Here is a 21,208-nt window from a genome sequence, read left to right on the forward strand (position 1 = left end):
GCATCTAAGAATGCAAGGTGTGTGGTCAGAAAGTTCAACATGACTTAAACTGTACAATACTTATCATGACCTAAACTGCACAGCATGTATCAACATTACTTAAACTGCACAATGCTTACCAAACCGTTGCCAGTGTATCTGGTAACAGGGCACCCTTTTCCTTATACAGCTCTTTAAAATCCTGTTGCACATGGAGAAACAGCAATGTTAAAATCTGCAGACATCTCCAGGGAAAAGGAGAAAGAAAGGTCAATGCTTGATAAAAACATAAGAGCAGATTTTGCAAGTAAAATGCACATAACAAAACCTATGTAAGCATGTGAATCTCGCGTCAAAACAGTCAAGGTGACTAGAGATTATTCAACTTCACATAATTTCACTGAAGCTTACATTTATTTCCCACTTAATTCAGAAGCATCTAGAATTAAACTGCAGTCTCAGCAATATGAAGACATGACCCATCTGACATCTCTTCTCCAGTACCTTGTAGCTGTGCAAATGATTACATAGACAAAAACCACCACCACAACTTCCAGTACCTACTTTTTTCACAAGAAGGCCTGGCTGTATTATTCATTCCACCCTGTCAACAAAAATGCTACTTGGAACAGTTAAAATTTATTTTCTGAAGCAAGGGATGAATAGCCCATTATACTGACTGTTTAGGAGAAGTGTTGGTATAGGGCAGAGTATCATGCAAGTGCATGTGGGCCAGCACTGGTATCATCTTCTTCATCATTTGTTCATGATTCATATTAAAGTGCTGTCCTAATGCCTCAGCAAGTCTCTCCCAGTCGGGAAGTGACAACTGAACACAAAAGTCATGGCCCAGCTCACTGTCTTCGTTTAAAAATTCCTCCATCAGCTGTAAAACACACAATCATCTTAATATCTTTAATGTGTATAACATTTAAATGCATAGTAGCCACAAGTAGTTGCCATCAACTTTATAAAAAAAGATAATAAATATTCTTGACAAAAATTAAAGTGTACTTGGATTTTCTAGTCATTGAATAATCCACACGATCTGTAACTTAGTGTTGTAATATGCTATTTACAAATGTGTTGTTTACTGATATGTTTATGTATGCATCTGTGCAAGAGAGTAGGATGAACTTTTTTTTATAAAGTGCATATAACCATCATGTTCTTTACATGTCATATTCTTTGTGCTGTCTGAATAATAATAAGATTTGTATGGTGTATTTTCCTACATGTAGACAAGCTCGATGCACTTCACAAGAGACCAGGGGGAGTGGGGAAATAGGCTGTAATGTAGTCGTTACAACTGAGTACAAACAAGCACAAAACGCTGTCACAAACATTCACGTTCACGTAGTTGTCTGGACAGTTGCACATTTGTTTACTTCACAAAAACAAGACTACTAACTCTGCCTCTTTTCACGCCTGTATACATTCAATTATATTAACTAAATTTATGCAACAGTAACTAATAAAAATGCATGATAAATGTAGAAAAAGATTTCTCATTACACATCAGTCAATCCTTACTTCTTCTTATTCCTTTTCGCCCCCAGTGGAGCATAGGGTCACAATCCTTACTATTATCTCTAATTATTACTTATTAATATCTGTAATTGTCAACACGTCCTAAAAGAAAGTTTCTTTTCTACGGTTGATTGTTAACAATGAATAATAGAATTCACACTTGAAACTGTTTTTTTACACTGTTAATTATAGTTGCTGGAGCCTGATGTTGTGCTGATCAAAGAATATGTAGCACTCTTGTAGTGTACCAAGTTATGTCTTTCTTTGTTGAGGGTAGGGATCGAACAGCTCCCAGGACTATCCCTTGTGTACTGAGTTATATCTTTGTAAAGGGTAGGGGTCGAACAGCTCCCAGGACTGTACCTTTCTCATGCCAGCTGCGTTTATAATAGCCAGCCTTGAACTGCCCAACCGTGACTACTGTTTAGGGAAAACACCTCCTGAGTGAAATAACCATAACATTCTTTTTAAAAAGTCAACGCAAAAAATAAATAACACATAAACGACCTGGTCAAGTGTAAAATGGAGTGAAGCCCAAAAAGGCCACCAACAAACCAAAAGTCAAGAGAAAACAATCATCAGGTCACAAAATTTCTTAATTTTGATGGTAAAGTCCTATAATCCTTAAAAAAGTAAAGACTGCTTTCAATGGGCCGGACCTGAACAAAGAAAACAAAGAATTTTCTGTAAAAAAAAAAAACTGTCGACAGATAATCTGGAGTTCAGGACAATCAATCATAATATGTACCACACTAAAACTTCCCCTACACCATGGACAAGCGAGTGGGGAGTTCACCTCGTACAAGGTGTCCTTGCATGGCATAGGTGTGTCCTAACTTTTATCTAGCAAGGACCACCTCCTCCCGCCTCACAGGATGGCATGAAGGCAGGTGGTCGGAGTGGCATATAATTTATTCTGGCCCAGAGTGTCCCAGTGGCATTGCCATAGGGACTGAATGTAGGCCAAGAAGAGAGGTTTACAGTCTGGTGATACCAGCAACTGTAGTTTGGATGTGGGAACTGTCCAAAATATATACAAAGCGAGTAACAGAGCTTCAGAGCAAGCTACACAATGGGTCCCTGCCATCATTCCCAGTGGCTAGAGAACTGGTAATAGCAATGCGGACTGAGTGGCTCAGGCCAGTTTTCTCTCTGTTCCATATATGCAGACTGGAGAGGCTTGGCTGTCACTCATTGTCTTTTGCTGGCCCCAATTAAAAAGTAATTGGGAATGCCCTGCCTCTTTCTCACCCTAGAGGAGATGCTACATGCTTTCTGGTCTGGACTTAAAATCCATCTCATTCAGAAATACCCACTAGGTTTACCCCACTACCTTCTCCTCTCTTTTATATTCCTGCCAATGTTCACTGTGCGTGTGTGTTTGTACGATTCATTGTGATGCTCACCAGGCCCGTTCTTAGCCCCCATGGGGATGGCGCATAGGGCATGAGTGAGACCCTCGACACCGCGGTTTTAATCGAAAGCAATGGGCCCCTGATGACTATCAAAGCGCAGGGTGATAGGCAAATGCCTTGTCTGCCTGCCCCTAAGCACGGCCCTGATTTTCTGTGAATGTAATTTTCTACGATTGCCATATGTGTTATTCACTGTGCATGTGTTTTTATGATTGCTGCTTGTGATGTTCATGATGCATGATTTTGTATGATTGCTAATTGTGATAGTCACTGTGCACGTGTTTGTACAATGATGACTGATGTTCGATGTGCATGTGTGTACAATTGCTGATAGTGATGCCCTTCTCTAGCATATAAGGCATCACTACCTCCTGCCCTTTAAAACTTCTAAAGCGCTTCGAGCTCGCCTACTTCTGGGGAAATGTGCTGTATAAATCTTCTTCGTATTATTATTTTATGTTGTACAAGCTGTGTTTCAGGCTCTGGTAATGTTGGCATTCTCACATCCCATAATGCTTGACCTTTTTGTCAGGAAAATCAGCATTCTTCAGTGCTCTTCTCCTGGCGTCAAGCTCTAGTTTGTATGGAGTTACCTCACTGACCAGCTGGTGATACAAACAACTACAGTCCCGGCGAGGCTCTGGCAAGCATAACAATTTGGTACCACAAATGCTGCATCCACTGCTTAAATGATGCTGCTTGTCACCTGAAAGAAACATCATCAAAATTCTGAGATGACAATTGCACATCGTTAATTTGTCCCATGAAAGAAACATCATAAAGATTTTGAGATGACCACTACACACTGTTAATTCGTTAAGTTACCATGAGTGCCTTTTCAGCAGAGTCATCAAGTTTTGGAAATGCAGTTTGGATTTTCAGTTGAATTTTTACCTCAGAAATTATCCTAAATTTTCATTGTAGAAAACTGGAAACAAGGGAAAGTTTCAGTAAAATGCAAAACAGCAAGTCAATGTAACATGATGTGATATACAATATATTATTAAAACCTGTTTCCCTCACCTTGGTGGCGACAGATGCTGCAGTGTGCTGGCTTCTTGAGCTCCATTAGCAGCCTCTGTTTCTCAACCATCTTCTCAAGTTCTTCATTGCTTCTCCAGTTAACAATTCTGTGAACAGTTGTAAACTGAAATATATGCCTAGCATACAGTCTTCTGGAAGACACTGCCCTGGACATAAAGAATATTTCAATAAATTTATATGTTAGATGAAAGATAGCTACATGGACAGACAGGTAGAAAGAAAGGAAGAAAACTTTGTCATTTTTTGTGACATTAAACATTTAAATGGAATAAAATTGTCACCTGGAAAGAACATCTTCCTGTCCTGCTTGCTGGTTTTCTTTCATGCTACAGATGAGATTGTATGCTTTCTTAGCTCCAATGCCTTCTACGCCTTTGCTGTAATCACAGCCGCTGAGAAGCCCCAACACAACCAAATCAGAGCGCTGGAGATTTAGGCTGCTCTCAATGTCGCACATTCTGTAGCATTCTGCAGTCTACATTGGAATGAAACACTCAGGCTGGTTCTGTTCTGATCACCTCCCTTTTGGAATGTTATTTCAGAACTAATCTCTCAAGAACATCAGATTATTCATTTAATTTCTGCTCTGAACATCTTCCTTTTTCTTTACCTGGGCATGCCTTTTCTAATAGAAAGGATGACCCCAGCCAGAATTTATTCAATGGTCCATTCCTGGCTGATCTCTTGCTGGCCTAAGCAACTTGACTTTAACTTGCCTCTTGGCTCTCACTGATTTTGAGTAAATGCACATGTAGATATCCAACTATTTTTCAAAAATATAGTTGAAATAAATATAGTAAAACCAGAATAAAATCAATTTTTTTAAACACTACAGATTATATCAGACTGAGCATATGCTGGCTTAATTCATCAGAGAGGATGAAATATCCAGCAGATTTTAGTATGCAAAGGATGAAGATGGATTTTTGAACAATTTAATCCTTACCCTAATACTATCATGCGTGATAAAAGGACAAAAGGAATTTCATAAAAAACAAAACAGATTAGGATGTTAAAGCTGTAAATAAAATATGCATTTAATACACACACACATAAATCTACATAATTTGGTTTAAAAAATAAAGTAGTTGAGTGAAAAGAAAAACACACACTATTAGTATAATCTTTTCACATCAAATTTGTATTATTGATAGGCATATTCCTTATAGCACAAGCCTGCATTATCCACAGTCATACTCATCATAGCACAAACCTACATTATCTGTGGGCATACTCATACCTTTTCATGAAGAAGAAAAAAGGAAAATATTGTGCAGGTTATAATTCACTGTAACAACAGTGAAACCACTTTACTCACAAAAACCAACGGTGATTTCTGTTAACTGTATGCATCCCAACATTTACCCAACAAAACCTCAAAACTGTGTTACATTATTTTTATCACATATAACAAAAAATAATAATCATGCTGAAATAAAAATATGAGAAGTTTTATGAATGCCAAATTCATCTTTCACTGTGAAAAGACTTCATAACAGGAAGCACAACCCCACCTCCCTCTGGCACACTATTATTATAAAGCTGCAGTAATGAAACTGGGTGAAAAGAGGAGTTATGCAGTCTGCAATGACACTTTGCTCAGAGGGAACTAGACACTTTATACAGAAAAATGTGGATGAAAAAGATTTAACTCTTCCTATACAGTTCACAACCTCAGATGCAAATGTCTTCATAGCTACAGCTCAGTTGTGTTGATTCGTTCGATACTGAATAAGTTAAATGTGCTATACCCAATTATCACCCAATGTCCACTCAATATTGTTATAAATGTTGATTGCCAATTATTGCTAACAAAACGATAATCTTTTAGCCAACATGAAATCAAGAGTGAGTGCAGGTTATAATTCACTGGGTTAATTTGAGTGATTTCCTGATATTATGACGACTGAATGGAATTAACTGATCTATCAAGAATTTGGATCTCTTTAAAATTTTATTAATGTGAGAAAGAACATTCATTATTTTGCAACACAAACAAGTAACACTTTAAGAAGAGTAACATCTGTAACCCTAACTGTTAAAACTTGTAAACACATCAACAATAAACAAAAAGGAAAGGAAATAGACAATTCATACCGGAGAATATTAAAATAGACTTTAACATACAGTACCATTTTAGACAGCAATTTCTCTCCTGTAACAGTATAATTTCATCTTGATGCACAAACCCTGCCATCTTTCTCTTTGAATGAAGGTATGCTGGATCAAAGAAGTGTGTGTGATACTTTGTGAGACAAGGAAAGAGCAGTCCTTCCCAAAGTCTTGCCCTCTAGTGGTTGCTGTCTGTGGTCACTTTCTCATTAACATCTACCTTCAAACTAATAATTGTAGATTTTCAGGATAACAGTTCAATACTATTGCTTTAGAGCTTAGCTTATTTAGGAAAAAGAATTTTTGAAAATCATTGCCTGTTGAAAATGCATGAGCTGAAGTATGTCTTATAAAGGCATTAGTTTTGGTCTCTCATCACACCTATTGATTTTATGGGGCCTGTCGTACCAATGAAACTTCTGGTTGTGCTTTATTGACAAAACTCATTTGATTTCAGCTGTTTAATTAGAATTTCAGATGTCTTCTATTTCCCCACTTATCATTTCACTTCAACATGCACAATAATAGGCAAAAGCTTGAGAGTCATAGTTTACCTTCTGGTCCAAGTTAAAGCGCCTGTAGATTGTTTTTGCACCGTATAAGAAGGCATCACTGTCATCAGAGAGACAGGCATCAACGATCTGAAAGAGAAGTCAATAACAACAGTTGAACAACTGAAGTCAACTTACCGAAAAATTCTGTTCAAAATTAAGGAAAAATGAGCACAAAACTACAAAAATAAAAGTACACTGACGACAGTAGTTGCACGGAAAACTAACTTTCATTTACAGTCTATCTACCTGCCAGTAAACATGACTCCATATCTGACTATATCCTTTATCAGTTGGGGGGAGAATTGGTGTTTTACGCCGTGTCAGCAGCTAACGCTATATTACGGCAAGCAGCCAGCCCTGTAAACAGATGCCACGTGCAGAGAAAGATCAGCGTGCCCGAGACGAGAAATGAACTCAGGGTTGCAACCTTCACTGTATTGGTGACAGGCGCTAACAGCGCTAACCATTGCGCCACCGGACTGCTTCCCTTTATCAGTGGAGCAGTGGGCTTTATCACAGATGTTACTTCATGATGATGATAATGATGAGAATGATAACTTGTCCTATGTAATCCTTGTCTCCTATGGCATCGAGAGAAAACTCAAGAGCTTGCTGGAGATTGTAAATACATTGATAATACTTAACAAACATGCATACGCAATAACTATGAAAGATGACAACAAACAATTTTTATTTCAATTTTTTTTGCAAACTTATTCCCCATCCCCACCAACAAAATGTCACTAGAGATTGAAATGACTTTAAGTAATTTAACAGATTTCAATGATTATTCTGCATCCAAGATGCTTTATTCAATTGCTAATTTGTTTTAAACCCATACAAAACAGTGCACAGCAAAATTTCTGACATCCCATCCACTCAAAAAAATTTTGTTAAAGATCAAGTAAAACAACTAATAATATTCTTTCAAGACTATGGCTCCTTGATAGTAATCACACTTCATGACTTACAAGAGCTCACTTTAACAAGCCATCCACTTGGTGGGTAGTTTGAGGTTAGAGAGATATTTAGGGGTTAGATTATATAAATATTTACCCCTTTCTGATTGAGATAAGCACAAGTCTTCTCAGCTTCCCCCATGCTTGCTATTACTGGCAGGCCTAGGGATTCCAACAAACGTTGACACTGCAACAGCAGGACACCATCAACTGATCAAAAGACACTTAACATGCTGCCTCTTAACACTTTCTGAAATATCGCTGGGCTTTAGATGCACTGCTTGTTAGACGTTCTTGTTTTCTACTTCTAGCCAAATATTGTTGATAGTGAAGAACAAAGATCAGATTACAGTAGTCAACACTGAAATTATTACTGACTTAAAAAGGTCCTAATCTGAAGTATCTTGGTGTGCTGAATGAATATGACCATGAACATTTTTTATTGGCTCTAGTTTTTAAGATATTTGATATAGTTAATTGCCTATGTTTGACCTGAAAATGTCTCCTGTAGGACTGTAAGGACATCCTAAATAAGCTTAGACTGACACCATATTGCATGACATTGCATAATACTGTCATGCACACGTCATCCACAGTTTATTGCATCATTTTATGATGTAACGCAGTACTACTGCCAGGCGGCTGCTGAAGTAAGCTGATGTCACAGTTTACTATATATAAAGCCCAGTCACAAAGGCTAAGCATTTAAAATATTTCAGACTTTGTAGGTTACAGTTTAAGTTACTGTTACATAATCTGTTATTTATCCATTTAGTTACAATACACAACACTAACGCCTCCAAAGTGCATTAATATTGTGGACAAGTTTTGCTGTATTTGTGGGGAAGTGACACTTGCCAACCAGAAGAAAAGTATCACATTTCAAGGGAAGAAGGCATATCATCTTTGCTTTGGATGCAAGATTGGCGACCATGACAAGCCTTGGGCCCTGCAAATATGCTCAGCTGTGCTACATGTGACACAGCTTTCACAAGCGCTTGAATGGCAAAAGACTATCAATGCTGTTTGTGGTCCCCATAGTGTGGAGGGAGCCAAGCAATCACACAAATGACTTGTTACTTCTGCTTGGTTCCTTCTCTTCCAGTGAGATGATGAAGCAAAAGAAGTCCAGAATAGTCCACCCCAACATTCTGTCTGCATTGAGACCAGTTTCACATGGTGAGGGATTCCTATTCCAAAACCTCCAGCAGAATTTTCTCTTCATTTAACTGATGAGGACGAGGGTGACTGGACGTGTGCTTCTCCTGGTCAGTCAGCATGCAGTGATCCAGATTTTCGCTGTGGTGCATCATCAACCCTAACACAGAACAACACAGGAAGAACTCAATGACCTGGTTCATGATTAGGACTTATCCAAGAACAAGACAGAATTGCTAGGTTCAAGACTCTAACAATGGAATCTTCTAGAAGATGTCACAATTACTTCATATCAAAAGCGCCACCAGCAGTTGAAGCCTTTCTTCACAAAGGAAGGTAATGTATTCTGCTCCGATATTGAGGGAGGGCCTTATGAATGCCTTAGAAATCACTCATGACCCACAAGAATGGAGACTGTTTGTAGACTCTTCCAAACTGAGTCTTCAGGCTGTGCTTCTGCACAATGGAAACCGTCTTCCATTTATTCCAGTAGCGCATGCTGTCCACATGACAGAGACGTGTGATAACTTAAAGCAGCGAAAACTACAAGGAACTAGTAGAAGACATGCTGATGCAGCATCAGAAACTTGGCTGCAATGTGTCTCTAAAGATCCACTTCATTCCCATCTGGATTTCCTTCCTGACAACTGTGGTGTGGTTAGTGATGAACACTGCCAACGTTTTCATCAAGATAGTGCAACAATGAAAAAAAGATAGCAGAGAAAATTGTGCACTACCATGCTGAGTGACTGCTGCTGGACACTCCCCACAGATGCTCCCCATCAGATGTACAAGGGACAGGCAAAGACATCTAAGACGTAGTCTATGACTTGATTGTTTACAGGTATCAATCAGAGGTCAGTTACTATTAGCACATATTTCGTGATGTACACAATAATTATTGCAGACTGAAAATAAAACTAGAACCAATATTGCATTTTTGTCATATTTGTGTTGAGCACATAAAAATTGATAAGAAATGATTAATTTTATTTTAGTAACACAACTTTTGTAAAACTTTGTTAACCAGTGTTATTGAACATTATCAAAACAAGAGGACTGTGCAGCATGTCTATGATCATGTACACCAAACCACCCATTTTCCTTACTAATTGTCATGCAGTTTCCAACCACTCATTTGCTGATGACACAGCTGTCTGCCTCATGCTACAGCTCTGACAATGACAACAGTATTGACAGGCTAGAATGCTGCATCACAGATGTGAAATCTTGAATAGACAGTAACAAATTGTTCTCAAATCAAGAATGTGTAACACCTCTTCTCTGTACTTTCATGGTTGCCTGTTCAAGATGGAGTTGATTACAAGCTGGCTGTGATATGTCAAAGGTGGGGCTGCTCTTCAAGATACCTTCCTTCCCTGGAAGACCACACTATCCTACAATTACCAACAAATCATACCAAAAGGGCTGGTGACCAATCCTTCTCTTACACTGTACCCGAACTGTGCAACTCGCTGCTGTTCTCAGTCTGAACCATTCAACCTGTTCCAATTTCTGGGAAAGCATTAAAGACTTTCTTCTTTTGGAAATACCTCTTAGTGACTCCATTTTTGCAGCAGTCCTGCATAGCTGTCTACTCTGTATGTGTGGTGAGAGAAAGAGAACTATTTTTACACCCTTCCCCTATTGATTGTATTGCATATTCGTGGCCAAGTGATGTCTACTCTGTGTGTGTTCATGGCCTTGTGCTGTGAAGTGTGGAGAGCCCAGCTGCATGCTGAGATACTGCACTGTACAAGCCTTCTTCTTGTGCTGATTATTATTAGACTAAGCTTCATATACTCCAGTTATAAGCATGTGAAATTCAATTCATTATCTCCTCAACCCCATTTCTTGCCACACTCTGTGACAGGACAGAACTCCCCTAAAAGTACTCTCAAGTTATCTCTAGTTGTGGATCATATTTACTTTCTTTATGGCACAACCCTCTTTTCTCACACATCATTTGTGTTGGACAGACAGTAGCAAAACATATTGGGACTGTCTATGCTGGACAGTAGTAAAACAAGTCGGGACTTTCTGTCCTTCATCACACAACAGTCACATATGTATCTTCAATTTTTTGCAAACTTGCAGGGTAGAATGGAGTTTGGGTCACCATCATCAAGTTTTCAGGACATTAACTGGACTACTACAGAAAATATTGCCAAGGGAGAGGAGAAGTGCAAAGCTGTTGCTTTTGATGTTCTTTAGAAAGGAATAAAGAAAAGTTCACAAAATTATTCAGAGAGAAGTAAGGCCGCTGGTCATTACCTTGATATTTGCATGACTCATGGATGACCTGTCAGTAGGGTTTTCTTTAGTGCAGTCTTTCATTTTCAGACTACGATGCTGCAGCGTATCCTCTTTGATAGCTGGGGCAAACTGTCCATCCATTACAAATACTGGACGAATACCACATTTCATCAGGCCAAGAGCCCGATGAAGAACAGTTCTAAAAAGGAAAAAATTGTTACTGCATGATAAATCATACACCTACATATAAATATTTATGTGGGACAAAAATCTCTTATAACAAGAGTACCCATTTAACACATCCTACTCTACCAACACAGGAATGACCCCATGCTACTGGACAACAAAACAGACCACATTAAGACAGCCAGGGATAGGGATACTCTGAAAGATAAAATTGACCAATGAGGGCATTATAATAATTCAGTGTAGTTTGTGGAGTCAACACAGACAGGCTATTACAGTTTACATTGAATTGATAAAGGAGGTATACAGCTACCTAAAGAGAAATCAACTAATGGATTGAGCTAAAAAAAGACATTTGTCATTATTAAGAGGTGAGGTGAGCAGGTCTAGCTTCCACCACCCAGCAGGGAAGAATGGATTCAATTTGGTGAAGGGAGGTGAGGGTACTTGTCACCTCAGATAGAAGCAATTAGCAGAGAATGAACAGCTGGACAACCCCTCACGCAAGCTTGGACCATTCTTTCCTGCTCTAAGGTAGAACCATAACCTTTTCCCGCAATAAGGTATAAACTAAGATTTTAACAGGAAACACTGAAAACTAAATGAGGAGCATATGAAGTATGGCATAAGGAAAACTCACATAGCATTATGACATTCTCCACATACACCTTTGGATTGACCTATGTAAAACTTACATAGCATATTCTTAACATCTATTCTTGGCTTCATCTACACAAAATTTAAATAGCTGAATATATTCTTGACATCCATTGGCCTGGCCTTAATGAAACTTACATCATCATGACATATTCTCCACTGACACCCTTTGCCTTAAAGCTTGCAGCATGGGCATGGACCATCCAAGCAGTCAAGTCCACTGCCCAGGTCTCCCCACTGCAGTCGGTCAACTCCAGCTCCTCCCCACCACCCAACAAGTCCCACAACCCTGTCACCCCCATCTGCACATCAACAGTATCAGTCTTCTCCTTGTGTGTGTGTGTCAACAGATCTTGGAAATCTTTCCAACTACATCTGTGAAAAATGAAGATTTCAATTTTTTTAAATACAAAGGGTTTAAAAATAGACAAATATATCTGTTCTTTTTCTTCTAGGAAGTATGTAATAATATCTTTCAATGCATGCTTAAGTATATTAAGGGACAATTTATTTTGAAGGGGGGCAAAATAATAAAAATAACATGCTGGAGGATATCTGAATGTTAATACTGGAGTATCTTCCTGATGTGATGTTATTGCTGGGATTTTGTCTTGCTGTTGGCTAATGTGATACTTCCTCATTTCTGACATTAAGCATAGACACTCATGAAAAAGCAACTGTAAAAAAATCTCTTTTTATTACATAATGCAATTATATGCCATTAAAATGCTGTGATAAAGATCTTTACATTTATATTCAGCTATGTTTATCTTGCAAGTTTTACATTCAAATCTGGCTAAATGATATACCTACAAAAAAAGTTGCAAGCATTTCGATCACTTATAAATGTCTGAATCCTGCTGCCTGCACATCTGTCTTCAGCCTTTCTTGTTAAAGTCTCTCATCAAATTCTGCATTGAACAGTTGCACATTTAAAGTGATGACCCGTCAAGGGTTATTGTGTCTCTCTCCATGGCAACAAAGTGATGTCAGGATGTGCCCATGATGCAGTTATCTTTTGTGTGCGTGTGTGTCTATATGTTAGCATTTGTGTTTGTGGGTAAAAATGTACTTTATGGAAACTACACCTCAATGCTTTGGTTTAGGGTTAGTGTTATTTGAAAGGCTCAGTCTAGGAACTGGGGCTTGGAAAATATTGTGTGTTGGGCTGGGGTGAATCTGGGAGGCATGTCAGTTTTTGGTTTTTGGTGGTTTTCTTGGTAAAAAACAATTATTTTTGTAGAATTTGATGGGTGAAAGGTGATGATGTGTGCGAACTGAGGACTGTGCCCAGGTGCTATCTATCGATTCCTCTTCGTGCATCAGGTTGCACATAAGGCCTCAACCAGAGTCCGCCACCAATGTTGATTGGCTGAAACCCACTCCAGGTGACCCCATTTCCTTTCATCTCCCTTTCCACTGTTCTTCTCCAAGTTTCCTTTGGGGCGGCCTCGTTTTCATCGTAGGGCGACTCTGGAGAGGTCTGCTGTCTGCTGGCGGAGCACGTGTCCAATCCATCGCCAACGCTTTTGTTGAATCTGCGTGGTGATGGACTCGGTTTCAGTTCTTTGGTGGAGTTCTTTGTTGGTGATGGTATTTGACCAAAAGATGTTAAGTATGCGCCTGAGGCATCTGGTTTGGAAGACGTCAAGTCTGTTACTGATGGTTTTGGTCATCTTCCATGATTCTGATCCGTAAAGGAGGGTGCTGATCACATTTGACTTGAAGATTCTCAGCTTGATCTTCTTACTGATTTTTGTTGCCTTCCATGTGCTCCTGAGTGAGGCGAAGGCCTGGCTGGCTTTTGCCAGTCGGGCTCGAATCTCCACCTCCACATCCCCAGTGTTTGACATTTTGGACCCAAGATAGGAGAAACTGTCAACTTCCTCAATCTCTTCTCCATTTAGTTTGATGCTGTCTTGGACTCTGGCGTTCACTATCATACTGTTAGTTTTTTTTTGTGCTGACCTTCAAGCCAAGGTTGTGTGTTCAGAGCAGGATCGCCTAGGGCGAAATCCTGCTTGCTGTGGTCGGAGGTCTTTCTCAAGGGTTACCGTCAGTCTTGACAAAACAATCTTGCTAAAGACCTTGCTGGTGAGGGAAAGAAGTGTTATGCCCCTCCAATTGTTGCAGTCTCCAAGATCTCCTTTCTTGGGTAACTTGAAGATGAGCCCTGTCTTCCATGCATCAGGGAGCTGCCCCAGTTCCCAAACTTGCCTGAAATTTCAGTCAGCATGGGAGCTGTCATATTCACTCACATCTGCTTTCAACATCCCTGCTGTTATTCCATCTGCCCCTGGTGCTTTGCCGCTCTTCATTGTCTTAACTGCTGCTGTCAGTTCTTCCAGGGTAGGCAGGTCTGTGCAGATGTCAAGGTCTATAGCTGCTGGCTGGATGTCTGCAAGCTGAGGGAGATCTGGTCTGTTCAGAACTGACTCAAAATGCTCTCTCCAGCGCTGTAGTTTTCCTGCCTCTCCCTCTATAACATTACTGCTCATGTCTTTCACTGGCACATCACTGTTCTTAAACCCGTTGTTTAGCTGTTTGTTTATCTTGTACAGTGTCTTCAGGTCATTTTTTTCTTGCTGCTAATTCAGCTTCATCTGCCATTTTCTCTATGTAGTCTCTTTTGTCTGTTTTTGTCATCCTCTTGACCTCTTTGTTTAGTTTTGTATATCTTTGTCTGTGTTGTTCCTTCAGGCGTTCAGATCTAGTGCTGTTGATTTTTTGTTTGGCTGACTTTCTCTCGTCTATCTTCTTCCATGTCTCTTCTCTGATCCACTGTTCTGTCATCTTCCGTTGGAAGCCCAGTATTTTCTCTCCTGTTTCCTGTAAGACTCGATTGAAGTCGTCTAAGGTCATCTCTTGTTGGTCTCCTAGTGCCTGGAACCTGTTCTTTACTTCCATAGCAAAGGCCCGTTTGGTGGCTGGATTTTTCAGTTTGCCGGAGTCCACTCTCTGCTGACGTGTCTGTTTTCCTTGTGATCGACGTAGCTTCAGAGAAACTGTGGCTATCACAAGAGTGTGGTCACTGGCAATGTCTGCTCCTCTGTAGGCTCTGACAACTTGAAGTGAGCTCCTCCATTTTTGATTGATGATGACATGGTCTATCTGGTTCTTTGTGATCCCATCTGGTGATGTCCACGTTGCCTTGTGGATGTCTTTGTGTTGGAAGAGTGTGCCTCCAATCAGTAGGTTGTTTTCTTCACAAAAGCCTGCCAGTCTCTCTCCGTTGTCATTGATGGTACCAATTCCATGTTTGCCCATGACATGCTCCCTGCAGGTGTTGTCACTTCCCACCTTGGCATTGAGATCACTGATGATGAGCAGCATATTGTGGGGTCGAACGCTCTCTGAGGCTTCCTGGAGCTGATCGTAAAAAGCATCCTTGTCTTCTGCCTCGGAGTCATTTGTTGGTGCATAGCAAGCTCATGACTCCCAGGATGTCCAAGTTGTAGTTGTCAAACTCCTTGACTAGTTGGTGCATCCTGCCAGTCTGGTACAAGGTCTGGATGTTCCAGCACCCCACCCTCAACTTTTGCCTAGGCTTCAGTAAATCCCCTGTTGGGGCGCCAGCTCCCTTTCGGGTTTGGCTGTCGTCCATCATAAGTCCAGTCTCCTGGTGTGCTTCATTACCTTCGCCATCCGTGACAAATTCTCTGATGTTAGTTTCAGTAACAGTCATTTTTTTTTTACATGGTGGGGTTGTTAGCCCTACTACAACCTAATTTACCTTTACGTGAGGTGTCCACCTTAGTCGCCTCTTACAACATGCCTGGCTGGATGGCAGGGACCCTATTCTTACAATGCTTGCTAGGCAAGCATACCCCGGGGTCCCACAGGGGGTGCCCAGGTGCAGTTTTATGCAAAAAAACATTTGGTGATTTTGAAAGAAATTCAACGTTCAAAAACAGTTGGTGATTTTGAATGAAATTTTCAAAATCTGGAAACTAAAGAATGCCCTGGTTTGCATGCATTTTTCTGGAGTGTGTGTAACAGTTTCTTTGAATCACTAAAATCTTAGGCAGTGATACTTTATAGCAAAGAACAAAACAAACTGTTTCATCACATCATCCACTCAAAACAAACTGTTTCATCTTGTAGATTGGGATCATTATCATCCTTTAGCTGCACACAAATACCAGTGTAAGACTATCTGAAGATCTGTAGAGGAGAGGTCATATTCACAAAAGTACAGGGCATATGTAGAAAGCCTAGAGAGGGTGTGGACAAGCACAGGGCATATGTGGGAAGCCTACAGGGTGTGGAAAGGACTAATTGCAAGTATACTTGAGTATCTCTGTAAGAAAAGAAGGGGTGGGGGTTAATAATCTAGAGTCTAATGATGCATTGTAGTATAATATCTCCATGTAATTAATTCCTTCGGGTGCTATACTATTTCAGCAGACAGCACATTTTTCATAATGCCAGAGAATTTGCCATACTCAAGAATTGTTTTTCCTTATTTCCTCCACAAAGCAGTTTTACCACAGTTCTTAGAGGAATACTTCTTCTCTCATTTTCTTTTTTGGCTGAATGGGGGCTGTTGTCTAGCTACCAGCCAACCATTATTTTAACAGCAATTTTTCCATATAAGGTCGTGCACACACACTCTCTCACACACACCTCCCTAGCTCTCTCTCTCTTAAACATCCACGAACAGTTGATCGTATACACGTACACACACTCTGACGCAATTCCTTTTCTCAAACACCCACGTACAGGTCGTATGCACACACACAACACTCCCTCTCTCTTAAACCCACAAGTACAGGTCGTACGTGCACACACTCACATACAACAGCCACTCTCTCTTAAACACCCAAGTACAGGTCGTATGCACACACACTAACACCCAAGTACAGGTCGTATGCACTCACACTAACACCCAGGTACAGGTCGTATGCACACACACTAACACCCAAGTACAGGTCGTATGCACACACACTAACACCCAAGTACAGGTCGTATGCACACACACTAACACCCAGGTACAGGTCGTATGCACTCACACTAACACCCAAGTACAGGTCGTATGCACACACACTAACACCCAAGTACAGGTCGTATGCACACACACTAACACCCAGGTACAGGTGGTATGCACTCACACTAACACCCAGGTACAGGTCGTATGCACTCACACTAACACCCAGGTACAGGTCGTATGCACTCACACTAACACCCAAGTACAGGTCGTATGCACACACTAACACCCAAGTACAGGTCGTATGCACTCACACTCGATCTTGATCGCTGTATGCATGGCGTACGTGTTTTTTTTTCTCTCTCACACGGGAACAACAACAGTACATTCTCGCAAGGGATGGCATGTACTTGCACATTTATTATTTATGTATTTTTTACATTTATGTGCTCAATCGTCACTGATGTCATTGAAATGAAGTTTATAGGAGAATATGTCAACATAATTTATGATATCGGTAAAGTGCATCGTATCTTTGGCAAATATCTTGGTGTAGACTTTTCTCGAGTGCACCGGAGCAATCGGGCTACCTCAGTAATATCTATATATGTAATGTTTTAAAAGGTAATTGGCGGTGCAACACAGACCGATGGGCGGTTGTGGCACTGGACTAGCTACAGGTGATGCCAGTCTATAAATAGCGCAGTGACCGTCGTCTGTACTGTAACTGTACAGTGGTCACACGTACAGGCATATCTATAGCTGTCGGTCACCTCGCGGCAAACATCAGCACACTTATCCTTGTCGTGGGCCTTAAAACTGAGCTTTGTTAAACAATTGCATTTGTAATTGACAACATTTTTCCGTTCGGAGGTCAAAATAAATAAAAAGAAAGAAGACATGTTGAGCGCAGAAGTGAAAATCTCTTTTGATCACTAATCAATCATTGATCATTAATTGATCACGGATCGTATGAATACTGATCATTTGAGCACCAAGATTAGCAAGAACAATTGTTTAGACGACCGCTGTGGCTGGTGTTTGAAGAAAATGTAAATACTCACTGAAAGTTCAACGATGTTCAAAACAAAGTCTCGGCCCTTTATGGCAGTGGCGCATGTGTACATGACATAGCTAAATAGATCCTCTCAGACAGAACATGTAGGGAATGACGAGTGACAGAATATCTCTAAAGACTGACCTCACCTAGTTGTAGGTATCTGTATTTGATTAGTAAACAGCAATCACGCAATTCTTGGAGTATATCCTGAGCACTCTTTGCTTGGCACATCAATATATGTAAATAGGTGGCGGTCTGCTGTCGCTATATATGGTAGCCACACAGTGTCATAACAATAATTTGCTTTCCCGTCGTGCACGCAAGGTGACGGGTTGTTTACAACAACGTTTCCCCATCTTTGCAGGATTAGTTGCCATTTGACTTTGGGGGCAACATACAGGTTAAACAAGTAACACAGACCGTAGAGGCTGACTATATTTGCACTTCTGTCGATACGAGACACACAAACCAATCTACCTTGTGGCGCGCGACGTCACAGAATTATGCATGCATATGACCTTCACCCCAATTTATGGCCTTGACCTTTGCCGGTGTTGGTTGATGACGACGTGCAATGTCTCAACATTAATTTGTTGTTACTGCCAAATAATTGTTGTCGAAACATTATCGGCAAACGACATTCATTATATATACATCATTTTCAAATGCCGCAGCGTTGTTTCTCGTGTATTTTCTAAGTAGAGCAAACAAACACTGTAATTAACTGCATGTGACTAATGAGGACGCGAACACGCGCGCGAGTATATAGTTATGACATGTCATATTATATATATACGTCATGTCTACACGGGACAACGAAAATCTTGCTTTGGTGTCGGGTAGGGAATGGGTAAACAGGCTGTCAGGGTACGGAGAAGAGTGTTGGGGTAGGTTGGGGAAAAAATGAGTTGGATGACTCATCCTTTAATACTATATGGAATTAAAGATCGAGAGAGTTGAGAAATCACGAAAACATACATATAGCTGCAATTATTATTAGACGCATTTGTCCACGTGGAAAGATCGAGTACAATTAACCCTTTCTGCTTCAAACAGAAGCATTATTGTTTGTTTGTTTCTCAGTCTTGCACTACAGGTATAGTTTTCGGTATTTTTTTTTTTAAAGAAACTGCCGTCATGTCAGCGTAAAAAAAATAAAAATAGGCTGAACACCTGTAGCTGTCGTTAAAATGTGTGTCCTTATTTGAGATCAGTGTACAAAGGGGTGGACCCATAAAGTACACATGCAGTTTGTTAAAGTGTGTCTCTGTAGTTATAACGTCATCTGTCGAGCCTGTGATGTCCTAATCGCCATTGAATACATGTTAGAATGCGGGCCTTGCAGATTATTTGGACAAACGGCTATGATTCGACGAACGGAAGCAGTTTGGACTTGACTGCCTGTAAATGGAGTTTGACAGTCCTTAACCAGTGCCATTAGCCAACATTTTCGTGGGCCCGACCAAAACAAAATACACAGTACACAAACAAATAAACACCATAACCAGAAATGATTACATAATAAAAGTGTTCTAGTTCAGCCATAGATAAAGGTACAGCAAGGAATTAAATGCAAGTAGTTAGTAGATAACTAGTAATGGTAATAGTGTCAGCACACACACACACACTGTTGTGGCCAATTAGTGTTTGGAGAGGGTTGTGGGAAGTTTGATAACCTCCACTGTGGAGTGATCCACTGATCGCCTGCATCCTCCGCAGTTTGCCTACAAGCCACTCACACTTCTTTAGATGTTATCCTACAATACTTGGACACCTCTTGCACCTGAGTTCGGGTCCTGTTCATGGACTTTTCCAGCGCCTTCAACACGGTCCTGCCCCATCTCCTCGTAAAGTGCCTACTAGACTTGGATGTCAACATCAGCCTGTTAGTTCTAGACCAATCTGTGACTTTTTAAAAAGCATTCAACTGAAATTTCCGTTGTGAATAATAAAGTTGTTTTATTGTAAAGCAACCCTCATCCAGAGGCCACCGCCAGCCGCCCTGATGAGACTGCGGTGGGCGCTTCAGTAATTTAAGCATTTCATCGCAGCAGCCTCAAAACGCACACATTTTATCACCTGTCATTTTTATCAACATAAAACCACTGATGCAAAGATTTTAATCATTACTTTATAAAAAGCGTCAGAAATGGAAAATCAAACTTGATTTTCTGAGGTAGTGAATGTCTGAATTCGGGGCCATCATCCACTCTTTCATTTTTAACTGTTTGTCTAGAACTTGAATGAAAATAAACACATTACAACATGTGTCGCATCCTTTTATACAAATAATTTGTCTGACATATTTACTTAAAACTATATATCTTAAAAGAATCATGTTACATCTATAATAATGACATATTCAACAAGGACAGTGAACAACAGTAGCAGACGACGCTTGTTTTCTGTCTTCAAGGCCCAATGCTTGATATGCAAGATGCTTATTTTATTGCACTCTTGAGATCTGATGATGATGATGATGATGATGATGATGATGGCTATTTGTAATGCGCAGGTATCCATTCAGAAGAATGCTCATTGCGCAGCAACAAACAAAAAGAAAAAAAAAATAAAAAAAGAAGAAAAAGATAAAGTGAACAAATATATAAAACACCAGAAAAGTAAAAATAAAGACAGAAGTGTTGCATGGTAGTTTAAGACTGATTTGAAAGAAACAGATGGGTTTTCAGTCTTTTGCGAAACGTGGTTGGTGAGGTGATGGTGGAGAGTGACGATGGCAGAGCATTCCACAGCTTAGGTGCCGCGTGTTTGAAGGCCCTGGCTCCAGTGCGCTTCTTGTTGGTGTCTGTCACTGCAGGGAGACAGAAGTGTGACTGGGAGCCTGAGTGCAGGCCACGTGACGGCTGGTACGGAGGAACTATCTCTTGCAAATAGTCAGGAGCAGTTTTAGACATGCAGGACTGAGCAATGGAAAGTACTTTGTGGTCAATGCGCTTGTTGTTCATTGGGAGCCAGTGAAGGCTCTGTAGGATAGTTGTGATGTGCTCAGTGGACGACTTTGCACGGGTGACAATCATGGCAGCTGTGTTTTGAACTCTTTGGAGTCGATCCAACTGAGTAGCAGGTATACCCCACAATGCACTGTTACAGTAGTCCAATCGTGATGTGATGGTAGCCACAGCAAGTGAGTTGGCAGCAGCTTGAGTCAGCATGGGCCGTAGTCTACCTAAAGTCCTCAAAAAGTAGTAGGACTTAGCCACAACAGAACTGACATGGTTGCACATGGAGAGCTATGCATCAATAAACAGCCCTAGGTCCCGTACACAGTCAGCAAAGGCTATGGAAGCATCCCCGACCTGCACGGCACTAATGCCAATCTGCTCCCTTCTGGCCCTGGGGCCACACATCTG

At 40.5% G+C, this 21,208-nt stretch overlaps 1 protein-coding gene across 5 annotated transcripts in view; it reads right to left on the minus strand.

Moving 5' to 3' along the window:
• Positions 1 to 18,292, minus strand: part of LOC112553663 (flap endonuclease GEN homolog 1-like) — a 27,184-nt gene extending 8,892 nt beyond the window's left edge. For 4 of the 5 annotated variants that reach the window (XR_003097094.1, XR_003097093.1, XR_003097092.1 and 1 more), the window contains exons 1-10: positions 17,842 to 17,936; positions 11,989 to 12,225; positions 11,026 to 11,206; positions 7,691 to 7,780; positions 6,635 to 6,721; positions 4,250 to 4,443; positions 3,948 to 4,054; positions 3,446 to 3,630; positions 660 to 865; positions 120 to 181 (exon numbers count right to left, since the gene is read on the minus strand). Coding sequence is in view for 2 of the 5 variants with exons in the window: in XM_025221021.1 (XP_025076806.1) it covers positions 120 to 181; positions 660 to 865; positions 3,446 to 3,630; positions 3,948 to 4,054; positions 4,250 to 4,443; positions 6,635 to 6,721; positions 7,691 to 7,780; positions 11,026 to 11,206; positions 11,989 to 12,152 (1,276 nt within the window). In the remaining 3 variants the exon portion in view is untranslated. Of the gene's footprint in view, positions 1 to 119; positions 182 to 659; positions 866 to 3,445; positions 3,631 to 3,947; positions 4,055 to 4,249; positions 4,444 to 6,634; positions 6,722 to 7,690; positions 7,781 to 11,025; positions 11,207 to 11,988; positions 12,226 to 17,841; positions 17,937 to 17,978 lie in introns of those variants that run through there. The other variant, XM_025221023.1, reaches the window with a different exon arrangement.
• Positions 18,293 to 21,208: the final 2,916 nt, after the last annotated feature.

This window comes from Pomacea canaliculata, linkage group LG13 (genome assembly GCF_003073045.1).
Source record: "Pomacea canaliculata isolate SZHN2017 linkage group LG13, ASM307304v1, whole genome shotgun sequence".
NCBI classification, from domain to species: Eukaryota; Metazoa; Mollusca; class Gastropoda; order Architaenioglossa; family Ampullariidae; genus Pomacea; species Pomacea canaliculata.